At 42.3% G+C, this 13084-nt stretch overlaps 1 protein-coding gene across 6 annotated transcripts in view; it reads right to left on the bottom strand.

The window, feature by feature from the left end:
- The window catches only part of LOC133658987 (1-phosphatidylinositol 3-phosphate 5-kinase-like), an 86961-nt gene that overhangs the window by 2013 nt on the left and 71864 nt on the right, over window positions 1-13084 (bottom strand). For all 6 annotated transcript variants that reach the window (XM_062061566.1, XM_062061565.1, XM_062061567.1 and 3 more), the window contains 19 exons: window positions 10283-10678; window positions 10121-10221; window positions 9971-10042; window positions 9734-9905; window positions 9469-9647; window positions 9271-9384; window positions 8240-8348; window positions 6039-6193; window positions 5868-5964; window positions 5743-5800; window positions 5537-5671; window positions 5350-5470; window positions 2808-2903; window positions 2660-2740; window positions 2513-2598; window positions 2389-2448; window positions 2143-2319; window positions 920-1023; window positions 714-842 (listed from right to left, as the gene is read on the bottom strand). In XM_062061566.1, coding sequence (XP_061917550.1) covers window positions 714-842; window positions 920-1023; window positions 2143-2319; window positions 2389-2448; window positions 2513-2598; window positions 2660-2740; window positions 2808-2903; window positions 5350-5470; window positions 5537-5671; window positions 5743-5800; window positions 5868-5964; window positions 6039-6193; window positions 8240-8348; window positions 9271-9384; window positions 9469-9647; window positions 9734-9905; window positions 9971-10042; window positions 10121-10221; window positions 10283-10678 — 2442 coding nt within the window. The remainder of the gene's footprint in view (window positions 1-713; window positions 843-919; window positions 1024-2142; window positions 2320-2388; window positions 2449-2512; window positions 2599-2659; window positions 2741-2807; window positions 2904-5349; window positions 5471-5536; window positions 5672-5742; window positions 5801-5867; window positions 5965-6038; window positions 6194-8239; window positions 8349-9270; window positions 9385-9468; window positions 9648-9733; window positions 9906-9970; window positions 10043-10120; window positions 10222-10282; window positions 10679-13084) is intronic.

The following is a 13084-nucleotide window of genomic DNA, read 5'->3' as shown; positions in this document are numbered from 1 at the left end:
TTTTTTTTTTTTAAATAATGAGCATGCAGCAGCCAGCATCATCTCAGAAGACCCTCGGGTGCCGTGAATCAGGTGACGAAAGTGACGTCTTGGTGAAGATTGATGATAAGCTCATTTTTAGGTCTATTTTTCAATGCCTGTCTGGCGATCGACTGACACACCTCCACCATCGACCGGTAGCTCGCGATTGACGTAATGGGCACTCCTGCCCTAGTTCGAGGTGCACCACCTCTAGGGGGCACCACAAAACTTCAGAGGAGGCTGCTAAAAAACAGAAAAATAGCGCTAACAGGTTTAAGACAATTATTTCAGCAATGAGAGGGGAAAAACAATTCCAGAAAATACACCGTTAGCATCGTTAGCGGTTAGCTGTGCACCTGTAACCAACAGGACTCCCAAAACTGAAATCACCATTGTGTTATTTCCTGCACTCTAGTAAGCAGACAAACCCTATTTCTAGCCAATTTATAAGGGATTATTCTTTTCGCTCAAAACCAGAAGCATTACTTTCGTAACAAACACATTCAAGGTGGCTTGCACCATACTTTGTAACGTTTTGTACGTTAAAAACTTTACATAATTTATTTTTACAAGTAAAAAAACGAGTGGCAGGCCAAAAATGTCTCCCTTGCCACACTTTGGACTTTACATTGAGAGGTACATTATTATCTAGCAGCTTCAACAATTTGTAAGAAGTTCTACTCCTTCCTTACCTGAGCCATCTTGCGTCCATAAAAGAGGTTTTCCATCACCAGCAGGTCCAGCTTCTTCTCGGCGTTGTTCTGGGAGTTCTTGTAGCCGATGCGGTAAACACCCAGGATCTTGGCCAGCGCCGTCGGCCTCTGTGCCACAATGGTGACCCTTTAGTTGTACTTGAGTGGTCCATAGGACACAAGAAATACACGTGGTGTGGGCGTACTTTCTGCTGCACTGCTCCTGTCATGTAGGTGAAGTAGTGAGGCGCAAAGTCCAGGAAGGACTGGACCTCCAGTCTGGGCATCTGCTTCAGGATGAAGCGATCATCTGATCACAACAAGGAGAAGGTAAAGAAGGAGGTTAGGGAGGAGGAGGAGCAGAACATGGAGATCGGGGACGGGAAGAAGAAAAAAGAATAAGGAGGTAAAGAAAATAGGAGGAAAATAGAAGAGCGAGGGGAAGAGGAACACAAGAAGGAGTAGAATAAGAAAGAGAAAAATAAGTAGGAGAAGGAGCAGAATGAGGAGAAGGAAAGAAGGAGAACAAGAGAAAATAGAATTAAAAAAAAATTAAAAAAAATTAAACATCATTGACAAAGATATTTAAAACAGAAGGATAAAAACAACATGAGGACAAGAATAATAGAAAAACAAGGGTGAAGTGAACAGGAAGGAGGATTAGACCGAAAAGAGGAAGAAAATGAAGGTAAATAGGAAAGAAAAGAAGAAAGAAAATGAGAACATGACAAAGAAAAAGAAAAAAGAGCAAATGAGTACAAAGGAGGAAAAGAAGAAGGAAAAAAGAAAAAGAAGAAGAGAAAAGCGGGAAAAGAAGGAGGAGGAAAAGAAGAAGGAAAATATTCAATTAAAAAAAGAAAAAGAAGGAAATAAGTAAAAGGAAAAGAAGAAGGCACAAAATAAGAAGGAACAAAAAATGAAAAGGAGGAGGAAAAGAAGAAGGAGCAAAATAATTCAATTAAGAAGGAAATAAGTAAAAGGAAAAGAGGAAGAAGAAAGGACAAAATAAGGAAAAATGAAAAGAAGAAGGAAAATGGGAACAGAAGAAGAAGAAGCAAAATAATTCAATTAATTAAGAAGGAAAAAGAAGGAAATAAGTAAAAGGAAAAGAGGAAGAACAAAAGAAGAAGGGACAGAATAAGAAGGGAAAAAAATGAAGAGGAGGAAAAGAAGGAGGAAAATAATTCAATAAATTAAGAAGGAAAAAGAAGGAAATAAGTAGAATAAAAAGAAGAAGCAAAATAGTTAAATTAAGAAGAAGAAAAAAAGGAAAAGAGGAAGAAGAAAAGAAGAAGGGACAGAATAAGAAGGAAAAAATGAAAAAGAAGAAAAAGCAAAATAAATCAACGAAGGAAAAATAAGTAAATAAGGAGAAGAAGGAAAAGAAGAAGAAAGCAGTAATGTCTCGTAAAAAAGTCTTCCATTGAACCTTCAGTAGCGTAGAAAACGGCCCCAGACTTTCCGCCTCGTGCTTGCCAGTTGACACAGTGAGAAAGCGAGCGAATGAAATCTTCTTCTGCGCTCTCCAAGATGTCCTCCCGCATCTTGTGGAACTCCTCGGCGTAATAAACCCGACAGTAGAACTTGGCGTTGGCGTCCGAGAACTCTGCACAGGAATCACAACGTCAGTCCCTTCGACGGTGAACGACGTGAAGGCGGAGCACGGAAAACGTACGTAACTCGATGTGCGGGTTCTGCGACTGCTTCTTCTGTCTGTCCGCCATGTCTGCGTCCTCTGAAGGAGACTGGGGGTCAGCGTCACCAAGACCACATCATCGCCAGGGAACATCAACACTTACTTGGCGGCTCGCCTTCCGAGCCGGCGCGACTCTGCTGGGCCGGCTCGCCGAGCCTGGCGGGACTTCCCTTCGCTCGGCTCTCTCCGCTACGTCACACAAGTCAGGAACATCACGCTCACGTGAAGCCACGCCCACTTTTACGCTCACCTGCTGGCCTGCGACGCCTCGTCTCCTCCCGCTTTGGACGCCGTGGACAAATCATCCAGCGTCGTTTTGTACTCCTTGCAGCTGTGGTCACAAACTTGTTTGCATATTTTCTTGTAAGCACAAAAACAGAAAAAAAGTGAGTGGTCACCTGAGGGCGAAGGCAATGATGGAGCTCGGTTCTTTCTCGCACACGGCGATGGGAACTCGCTCGTGTTCGTGCATCAGGTAGTGCTTGTCCGGGTCACTGCAGACATGGAGTGTGTGTTTGGATGACTAGGAAAGGTATAGCCATGGACCACCACACCGTACTCCCCCCCAACATCTTCCAATGCATTGCAACACACGCTGATGCAAGTGCACATTAAGTTACACTGCGCCACCAAGTGGGCAGGTTGGTAAATTACACTTTGCACGTTGCTAAATAAAACATGACAAAATGAACAAACACCCAAAAATAGGACTTTTCTATACTGCCGTTCTGCTTAGGAAACATGTCGGCAACTTCATAGACTTTCCTTTGAAAAAGCCAATCGCTTCGTTTCATTTCATTTCAATCACTTCTACTTCCGTGGAGTCTCAGTGTGCGATTAAGAGCGTAATGCTGTTGGAGGAGAAACATATGTGACCTGTGCTGGCAAAATGAGTCACAATGAGGAAATTTAAAAAACTGAGTTATTGTTATTTACACATGCTCCATCTAAAGACCTTCAAAATGATATATGGTTTGTTGGAATCGGACAGAAAATGACCGAGTTACATCCGATTGAAGTCAACCAAGTTTGAGGGTCCGTTTTGAGAAAAACCAGCTTAAAGTTTACTGTTCCAGAACAGAATGTTCCAAAACAAAACTCCATAGCAACCATACCTTAAAAGTCCTTGTAGCAACACCAAAATTGGTACAATTAAAGTCAAATCCCATGTCTAAAGGAAAAATATATATTCAACTCTATTGAAAACGGTTATGTATAAAAATGTCAACACTGTTATGTCACAGTTTTTTTGTTCACTGGTCAGTTTGTCAGCTGGTCAGCTGTCCGTAATATTCCTGACCAGCAGCACTAAGAAGATTCGCTGACTGCAGTGAATTTAGCGCACTTGCAACCGCCTGTGTACCCTCTCCACCTTCTAAATCCATTACGGAATGTAAAACAGTCTAACTTATCCACAAAAATAATAATTAAATGTTCGAAAATCCCCTTTTTTCACCAAATATTCCGCTCGAATTACTGTGTTGTTTTTCATCAGGGCGCTGCCATGATACCACAATGCACCGCGCGGGGTGATTCAACCAATGAGGGTACGCCTCACAGCGACCCGTTAGCAACAAGCCGGATTTGTTTACGTCGGGACAGGTTTAAAAACTCGAATTATATTGGTTCAGAATGGCGTCATCGGGAATTTCATGCTCATTTTTAGAAAGTACGTAAACTTGGCATCACAATGATACCAAATATGGCTAGGGGGATTCCCCCTTATTGCCGCGAGTGAGCGTTGAAAACACTGGATTTTCTCAAGGAATTTTAACACAAAGGACTATTTTCTGAAGACATACCTCGTACAAAACCTTCAAATAAAGGTGATTTAAGATGTTTTCTTGCTATTTCGATGATTGGGATCGCTAGATTGTGGCTTTATGGACTCATTTTCGTGAAAATCTCAATTTCAACCAAGATACATTTTTTTCACTTATTTGCCTGTAGGTCAAAATTAGCCTGTGCGTATTCCGACTCATTTTGCCAGCATGGGTCGCATATTTGATGTTGCAGTTTCCTTTTGAACTAGCATCCTTCCGTCAACTGCTGGGACTGAGAGTTAGCATGCAGCAGGCGACGTGTCGGGAACGTTGTTACAACTTGTTTATAAAGTCCTTAGTTTGTTTACGGGGATGCTCACTCGTCCTTTAATTTAACTGCGAACTTTTTTAGTGTTCCAATAACATCAATACGAGCTAAAATGTTTTGTCATCTCATCGAATTGAACACAGGCTGAGTTGACGGTGAGGCACAAAGATTGTGTGTTAGATGTGAGAGGTATCACTCTTTATTTTTGTTGGCCAAACTGTTGCACTGAAGTACATGGTTGTTGTTGAAGAACAAAGTTTGTTTATTTTACTTTATCTTCATTAGCCAAACTGCTTTTGGTTTTATATTGATATCAAAAAGTAAACACCATATTTTTTTTACATTACTTGTGTTTTTTTCATTCCACAAAGTAATCACTTCAATAACCATTCATGTAACACAGCATTTTGTTAATGTTTTATGGTGTATAGTTAATTCCTATACGACATATTTCTGCTCAAACTCTCAATGGATCTGTCCTGATACAGCATGTACATACATTAATACATGTAAATGTACATAACTAAAACAATACTTCTCTTTATGAAGATGTAAAACTACAGATAGAGGCATCATGTAATAAATAAACCTGACACGCTGATACTATTAATTAACAAAAACTCAAATATTTGTCTTTATATATATAGATCCAGAATCTAGAGCATTTTTATTAGATATTACAGTATTATGTTAAACCATTCCATGCTATACCATTCCATACAATATTATTCCAAACCATTCCATTTCACACCATTATTTTATAGATTTTGTCATGCAATCCCATGTTATGAAAATGCATATACACATAAAAATGATGGGGAAAAAAACCTGGTGTATTTCAGTACTCACAACGGGAAGGGAATGGGGTTGTAGCTGTTGCCGGGCAGGAAGTTGGCCAGGATGGCCTTCATAGTGGATTTCTCCTTCACCTGACTGTCAGTGGAGCCCAGCAAGTGTCCGTCGAACACGTCTGACCAGTCCAGGAAACGCAGCAGGTGACTTTAACGTTTTTAAACAGAAATGTGTGCGTGTGTACCTTCTGGGATGCTGACAGAGTCAGGCTCCGTGAAGGAGGGAGCGGGGGTAACGGTCTCGACTCCGGGGTCTGCGGGTGGCGACAACAGCACGGTGGCGGAGGACGTGGAAGGTAAAGTGCTGAGGTGACGGTCCTCTGTCGCAAAAAAGAACACTCGTCAGCATCTTTTGCACTAAAACGGACGCCACACAAGTCAGCATGCTTACCTTTGTCCCCGTTTTGCACCACAGGTGAGGGGTTACGGGGGGAGGAGTCCAGCGTGCTCTGTCATCAAAACACAACATCACCCTCAACTCAACTATTGGAAAAGTCAGAGGGTATTTGAACACACCTTGCTGTCATCAGAGGCAGTCTGCCGGTGGCGGCCCGGGCTAGGGGGGACGGACAGACGCTTGCGGCCTTTCTCCTGCTGGAACAGGTCTTGTAGCCTAAGGAGGACACGAGAGAGGAGGAAGTGAGCGAGCCGATCCGAACACGCAACCCCCAGCAACGTGACTAGGACCTGCTGTTCCACGACTGCAGCACCTCGCACAGACTCTGCTTCTTCACCACCAGGGACTCCAGCACAGCCTGGAGCTGCTGTGGGGAATCCAGACCGCAGGCTTGGAGTCGCGCCTGGAGCTTCTCGATCCAGCTGCGCAGCTCCACCTCCTCCATCTACACACAGACAACACTTTAAAGGAATCTATTTTTTATTGCCATCTACACTACTAATAAAAAAGCATTTTTTTTAAATAAGCTATGGTGTTTTGGATCCTCCTTGATAGATGGATTTCATCAAAGTAAAGACGCTTTTAAAAATATTTTTTAATTTAAAAATCGCAATGCAGTGAGACCATAGTAGCAAGCGAACATTAGCTAGCAATTGTTTCATTCGGCCCTGCGATGAGGTGGCGACTTGTCCAGGGTGTACCCCGCCTTCCGCCCGGTTGTAGCTGAGATAGGCTCCAGCGCCCCCGCGACCCCAAAAAAAGGGAATAAGCGGTAGAAAATGGATGGATGGATGGATGTTTCACATTCTCAATGTTTTTCCCTTTCTTGCTGAAGAAATGTTAACATTCAAAAAAAGGAAGTCAATAAACTATTAGTGATGGTTGAGGTGAGGAGAAAGCGTCAGGACTAAATAATTAATTTGCTGAAATCCAAAAAGTTCATTGTATTTCTCATTAATGTAAACTCAGCACACAATCTTGGCATAAAAAAACAGAAATGTTAACATTTTTGCTGATTTATTAAAAAAGAATATCTTAATCATATGGTCATAAATATTCAGACTAGTTGCTCAATATTGAGTAGAAGCACCCTTTTGAGCTAGTAAAGTCGTGGGTCTTCTTGGGAATGAGTTCTTCCACACCTGGATTTGGGGTTCCTCTGCCATCCTTCCTTGCAGCTCCTCTCCAGTTCTGTCAGGTTGGATGGTGAACAATGGTGGACAGCCATTTTCAGGTCTCTCCAGAGATGCTCAATTGGGTTTAGGTCAAAGCTATGGCTGGGCAAGTCAAGAATGGTCCCAGAGTTGTTCCGAAACCACTCTTGTTATTTTAGCTGTGTGCTTAGGGTCATTGTCTTGTTGGAAGGTGAACCTTAGGCCCAGTCTGAGCTCCCAAGCACTCTGGAAGAGGTTTCTTCCAGGATATTTCTGTTCTTGGCCACATTCATCTATCCTTCAATTACAACCAGTCGTCCTGTCACTGCAGCTGAAAAACACCCACATAGCATGATGCTGCCACCACGTTTCACTGTTGGGATTGTATTGGGCAGGTGTTGAGTAGTGCCTGGTTTTCTCCACACATACCGCTTAGAATTAACACCAAAAAGTTAAATCTTGGTCTCACAGACCAGAGAATCTTATTTCTTATAGTCTGGGAGTGTTTTTTGGCAACATCTATGCGGGCGCTCATATGTCTTGCACTGAGGAGAGACCTCCTCCGTCAGGCCCCGACTGGTGGAGGGCTGCAGTGATAGCTGACTTTGTGGAACCTTCTCCTATCTCCCTACTGCATCTCTGGAGCTCAGCCAGAGTGATATTTGGGTTCTTCTAACCAAGTTTCTTCTACCACGATTGCTATGATTGGCTGGACAGTCAGGTCCAGGAAGAATTGTGGTCGTCCCAAACTTATTTATTTTATGGAGGCCACTGTGCTCTTAGGAACCTTGAGTGCTGCAGACATTATTTTGTAACCTCGGCCGGATCTGTACTTTGCCACAATACTGTCTCTGAGCTCCTCGGGCAGTTCATTCAACCTCATGATTCTCATTTGCTCTGCCATGCACTGTGAACTGTAAGGTATTTTATAGACAGGTGTGTGCCTTTCCGAATCAAGTTCAATCAGTTTGATTAAATACAGTTGGACTCCAATGAAGGAGCAGAACCATCTCAAGGAGGATCAGAAGAAATTAACACTATGTGAGTTAATAATGAGTGTCACTGCAAAGAGTCTGGATATTTATGACCATGTGATAGTTCAGTTTTACTTGTTTTAATAAATTAGCAAAAATGTCTACATTTGCTTTTTTTCTATCAAGATGGCGTGCTGAGAAATAAAAATAAACTTGTTTGATTTTAGCAAATGTCTGCAATGAAACAAAGAGTGAAACATTTAAAGGGGTCTGACTACCATCCGTAAACACTGTAACTTGTTGAAACAAATAAATCACGACCAAAAGCAATAGGAAGAGGACAAAAACGCAGGAAGAACCTACATCTTTCTGAGCGAAGATGTCCTCCATCTTCTCCTCTCGGGTCTTACTGAAAGTGTCGGTCTTCAGGGAGGTGAGGCGGTCGTCGATAGCCAGGTAGACCTGCGATACGCTGAGACAAGAGGCACAAAAGATGAGCAATATTTCATACAAAAATTGGTATAATGGGCAACTACAATGGAACCTTTTTAGGTCAGGAAGTTGGACAACCTCAGATTTCTTTAAAAACAAATTTTCCAAAGAAAAAAAATTGTTCGGTTCCAGGGTCAAACTTGTACCATAACACCTGATTAACTATATGAGCAATGCTTTAGGTCATATTAACAAGTTACAGCGTCTTTGAGTATAATTATTAGAACATTATACAATTCCTACAAGTGTAAAAACAAGGGTGTAAGTCGACATTCCACATAACGGTCCTGACAGAACGTTTGTTACTGGACACACGATGGACTCTTTGGAGAAGTGGAGGGTTATGTGCCTTTCAATTCTTTCAGTCGAGGACGTTGACCTATTCATGATACCAAGACATCTTCATGATCAGACATCTGTTGATATGAGTAAGCATTCAAAGTTCAAGGTACCCCAAAGCTGCTACAAATGATTGAAGAACGGACAGAGCTGTGGGCACTTAGACTTTTGTGGTTTCTGGAGTGAATCACAAACTGGATAACATCTTGGAGAAGCTGTCTGCTCTGCAAGGCAAAGTTATGATCAATTTGAAGACCAAGAATGGACAATAAGAGTGAAACGTTTAAATTAGTTTTCTCTGGCACAAACACTCAAATCTGGATTCTCCCTCATATGTGCTTTCGTCAAGGTTTTTCCTGGTCTTAAACTGAGCATTTTTTTAAATTCTGATTTCCCCCATGTTTACCTTTTTCCTACCTTTCTATGAGGCACCTCCCTTGTGGCGAAAAATCAGTATTCCTGTTCTGTCTACCTTATGTTGGATCTTGGACGGGTTGTAATGTAAAGAAATTTCGTTGTAGTTTTTAAGTGCAATGACTATAATAAAGTTCCATTCCATTTACTTCTGTGAGAAGTCCTTTAGGTCCTGCTGCAGGTTGGCTTTGGAGGGCCCCTGGTTCCTGATGAAGATCTTGGGACGAGGAAGACAAATCTCCAGCAGCCTCACAGAGGTGTAGCTGATAAGAGGACAGAGAAAGTGGACAATTTCTTCATGGAGCTCAGCAGCTGTAGGATGGATGGCGTCAAGGGCTTTGACCTACCTGAAGGAGGCCACCATCTGGTTGTAGGAAAAGTACTGGTGGTAGTCTTTGTGGATGGAGTGTCCGCAGGGTTCGGCGTTGGCCCGCCTGGTGTACTGGTGGCCGTAGAAGTGCAGTTCCAGGTACTTGGCGAACGACATGGACCAAGAGTCGTTGGACAGGGGCACCACTGGGGTCACCTGATAATGGGGAAGCAAGGTGAAGAACACAGGAAGTTAGATTAGCTGGACTAAAAACTGCAAGCTTGCTTGTCAATATTAGAAACCTGTTTGCAGATGCGGCACCAGGAGTAGTTGAGGATGGTGTGCTGATAACCGGGAACAGGCGAGTCCAGCTCCTTCAGCACAATCTGCACGCAGCCATTGCCGTGCACGAAGCGGCGGATGTGGTGCACCATGGGAGTCTCGCAGAACATGCTGGGACACTGGTAGGACGGCCTGAGGTGAGGAAAACAAACACTTTGGACTTGTTCTTGGGGCGTCCCAACCTGGATGTGTGCTACCTGAAACAGTATCTCTCCAAGAAGACGCCAAGCGAGAGGTCATTCTTGCCGTAGAACTCCATGGTGACGATCCTGTTGGGAAGACATGCCTGTTGGAACCAGTTCTTAACCGGGTTCTTAAAGTGGTTCTGGTTTAGCAAAGGAGTTTACCACGGGCTGACGCAGGGGTTCGGAGCATTGCTGGACTCAGCCGAAGAGCTGCTGAAGAGCACGCATAGCCGCTGATGATTGACAGGTGTCAGACAGTCCATCTGGGAAGCAAACCAAAATATAAAACTTGTCCAATTGAACCAGAGATCCAGGGAAGCTCACCTTAGGCGCCATGCTCATTTCACTCTGCTTGCTTGGTTTGTCTTCTTCACCTTCGCCCTTCATAGACGCCTTGACTGGCCCCGTCTCCTCTGCCTTGCTCTGGCCGTTGACCACCACGTTGAAGGGGTCACCCGCCCCCCTCTGCCGAATGCGACCCCCTTTGGCCCTGTACTCTGCCACCATCTTGGCCAGGTCCTGGCTGCTGCTCAGCTGCTCCACGATACGGGTGCTGGTGAGGCTGTGGCACGGCAAGACGTCGACGGGCTTGGACGGAGTCGCGCCGTTGGTCTGACCGCTGCCGACCAGCGAGGACGACGCAGAGTCCTTGAGGAGCTGCCTCTTTCTGCGCCCGTCTAGTTCTTTGAAGTCCTTGTTGAGGAGGGGGGACAGGTAGACCTATGAATGGACAATTAGAAACATATTGTAATATACATGGTGTAATAGTCCATACTCTGCTGATCCTGTGTAAAAAGCAATGTAAAAAAAGCTTTGCTAAACATCCTAAAATCAATTCCAGTGCTGTGCCAACGAGTCAGTCAGCTACAGATGTGGAAAGTGTAAGTTTAGTCATTCGAGATGTAAACCTTACAACTCACGATTCAATTCGATATTTAGTGTGATGATTCCTGATTCAAATTATTGTATTATGTTATTTGGTATATAAATAAAGCACAGAAATGGCAACAAAAAAAAAAAGTTTTTAAAAAATGTATAAAAATAGAAATTCGGCTGTGAATTTTTTTTTTCCAGCACCTAATAATCTTAGTTTTTCTTCAGCAAACCTAGCATGATGTTGCAGTTAAAATGTGAGTGTACTGTTAGCTATGTAGGTAGCATTGCTATGCTAGTGGCGCTAACACACTACAGTGGGGTGTGACACCGGGAAACATGCTATAGCAGCATCGTGCTTTTAAAAGCTGTGCACTACAAAACGTGCTCATTGTAGCTATTAACCCTGACTTCATCTTGCTTTAAAAAAAAATTCAGCATAAATTTTTTATTTTTGTTTCATAGGTCAAAGTGTTTTATTCATTGTACTCCTGAGTTGTTGTTCCTCATCAATTTAAATGTATTATCTACTGACAGACAACTGAGATAGGCTCCAGCGCCCCCCGCGACCCTGAAGGGAATAAGCGGTAGAAAATGGATGGATGGATGATCTACTGAGTTTATTTAATTTTATTTTTCAGTATCAAATGGTTAAAGCCGTTCAAAAATGTTTTTCATGTTTGTTTATGTAAAGATTACATTTTTTACATTTCAGTTATATTAGAATTACAGACTAAAAACAATGTTAATTAAGTTATTCATTGTTGGAAGTTGATCAATATTTATTTCTGTTTTTGTTTTATTTAATCTTAAGGATACAATGTTATGCAGAGGTGTACCTATAACAATTTTATAGAAAAATTAATAGTAATGGCGAAGAGTGGGGAGAGGTTGCGTGAAATGTTTTCTGCCGTCTAGGGGAGGCATAACAGAAAATAATTGAAAAGCACTGTGCTATCGTTTGTATCCTCCTCTTTAATGTTACGCTGTCCAAGTATTTACCAATAATTTATTTACTTGTGCAGGCTTGCCTCAAATAAATTTCGACCGCGGCAAAGAGATTTGATGCGATCTGCTCACACTCGCTCATGAACATTATATAATAAAAGGGCTGTCTGAGCGGCATGTAGTTACAATTTTGGGCAGTAGACGGCATTGTTACTTGGCGTAGACCACACCCGGGCACATTAAGGCCTGGGGGCCGCATGCGGCCCGTTAAGCTTTTCAATTTGGCCCGTCGGACATTCCCACATTTTTTTTTTTAGATCTTTAAGATTGAAACTGTAGCTGCCACGAAGATGTGCAGCGATGTTTTTAAATGACCGGAAGTCTTGAGCTATACAAAGTATTTCAATGATTGGAATCTGCGCTTTTGCATGATATATTAGTTACTATGGTAATCTAAGTCACAGCGGCTCAGACGAGGCACCAAGCAGTGTGGGTGGGGAGTGTTTCCACAGAGTGTTTCCAGAGTGGCCAGCCTACAATGCGGGTGTCAGGGACAGATGCGGAAGGAGATTTTTTACAACAAAGTTCTAAAGCTTAGTGATATATCAGATTGTAGGCGGGCTTTTTTTTTTTTTTTACCCTTCGCATTCATATTTCGCTGTGTTTGTTGCATTTTTGTTGCGTTTCACTTGATTGTAAAATATGTTGATCGAGAGGGACTGTGGCGTTCATATGTTATCAATACTCAAGTGTTTTATCCTTCATAGTTAATATTGTAAATCCCACATTCTTTATTTCCACGTACATTCTGGGTGTCTCATTTAGTAAAAACATTTTTAAATTCCATTCGGTTTTTTAAGGCGGTCTGTTATAAGTATTTAGCTTTCAATCAAACATTATTGTGAGTTTTTGTATTGTGTATTAGGATATGTATACATAGATAGATAGATAGATAGAAATTTGCCCCCCCCGAGTCAAAATATTTGCCCAGGCCTGGCGTAGACGGACGTACTAAATGCTAACAACAATTACATAACTTTAATTGAAATTTACAAAGTGCCCACAAGGCATGCTGGGAAACTCAGCAGCAACTCCTTCCGACACTACAATATGGTGCATTATTAAATGTATATATTATTATGTTTAAAATCAGCCGCACTTACATCACGAATGTTTTGAATCACCCATGTGTGTTATAAGGTGCACTAAATGAAACAAACTTCTGTTAGCTAACAACTTCAAGTTTTGTTTAACAAAATGTTATGAAGGAAAAAAATATCTGTTTTGTGTAATTTTTGATGACAT

The sequence above is a fragment of the Entelurus aequoreus genome, linkage group LG10 (assembly GCF_033978785.1).
Source record: "Entelurus aequoreus isolate RoL-2023_Sb linkage group LG10, RoL_Eaeq_v1.1, whole genome shotgun sequence".
NCBI lineage: Eukaryota > Metazoa > Chordata > Actinopteri > Syngnathiformes > Syngnathidae > Entelurus > Entelurus aequoreus.
The sequence above is the reverse complement of the archived record's forward strand: the minus strand, read 5'-3'. Positions and strand labels throughout refer to the sequence as shown.